This window comes from Mesitornis unicolor, unplaced genomic scaffold (genome assembly GCF_000695765.1).
Source record: "Mesitornis unicolor isolate BGI_N332 unplaced genomic scaffold, ASM69576v1 scaffold7553, whole genome shotgun sequence".
Taxonomy (NCBI): Eukaryota; Metazoa; Chordata; class Aves; order Mesitornithiformes; family Mesitornithidae; genus Mesitornis; species Mesitornis unicolor.
In genome coordinates this window covers 1-884 of record NW_010175252.1, presented here as the reverse complement: position 1 = coordinate 884, position 884 = coordinate 1, and the positions used below count along the sequence as shown (strand labels likewise).

Here is an 884-nt window from a genome sequence, read left to right as displayed (position 1 = left end):
GACTAAAAGGAGACTTAGAGAGAAATCTGTTGTAATCTTCCAAACAGCTGTGAACTAAGGTCTTTCTCTCCTGAAATGCCTTCATCAAAGCTTACTTACTTATGTATTTTAAGAGAAAGAAATATTTATCATCACGTTTTCCTTAATCTGGATTTTATCACTCAACGTTTCACTTTATTATCCCTGGAGCAACTGATAAACAAGGACAAAATTACCACGTTGAAAACGTCCATCAAGACAGGGAATCGGCGCAGAACATTAAATAACTCTTTCTCCGTTATTTTTCAAAAAAATTATGATTTCTTCAACTCTGAAGGCAAAAAGTTTTTCTCTCTTTTGTAAATTATACTGCAATTGTTAAGCCTTTGTACTGGAAAAAAAAAACCAGCGACAGCTAAGGCGGGACAAAAGCTGTGGTTTTGCAAACTTGCAATAGCAGCTGCTGATACAGGAAGCATTTAAAGACAGGAGCCCAAAGGACAACAACTCAAAGACGTTTTGAATTTTCAGACTACGATAAGAGCTCAGCTCACCCACACCTCAGCCGGAGAGCAGAAACAGGATTTACAGCATGCACCGAAACCCAGCGTTATCCGACTGTTGCTCAGCCGAGACGTGCGATTAAAAAAAAACCCCATGAAATTGCCAGAAAGCAGCCAGCAAGGAGGAAAAGGGAGCTCCTTCCCTGCTCCGGGGTCTGCCTACCTTCATCTTTAAAGGTTATTTGAGGGATTCCAGCTCAAAGTCTTCTCCTCCCCGCCAGCACACGGGAAAACGCTGCAAAACAAGAAGGGGGGGGCAGCGGTGAGGGCGGACACGCGTGGGTCTCCCGGTGAGGGGGCGGCCGGGCTGCGAGGGGAACCCGGCGCGGGCGGGACGGAGCA

General features: G+C 45.6%; 1 protein-coding gene across 2 annotated transcripts in view; it reads right to left on the bottom strand.

Annotated features, from left to right (window-relative positions):
• ARID4A (AT rich interactive domain 4A (RBP1-like)) overlaps nucleotides 1-784 on the bottom strand; it is a 46,793-nt gene extending 46,009 nt beyond the window's left edge. Inside the window, exon 1 of one of the 2 annotated variants that reach the window (XM_010181314.1) lies at nucleotides 706-784. In XM_010181314.1, the coding sequence (XP_010179616.1) occupies nucleotides 706-711 (6 nt within the window). In that variant the 5' untranslated portion in view covers nucleotides 712-784. The remainder of the gene's footprint in view (nucleotides 1-705) is intronic. The other variant, XM_010181313.1, reaches the window with a different exon arrangement.
• Nucleotides 785-884: the final 100 nt, after the last annotated feature.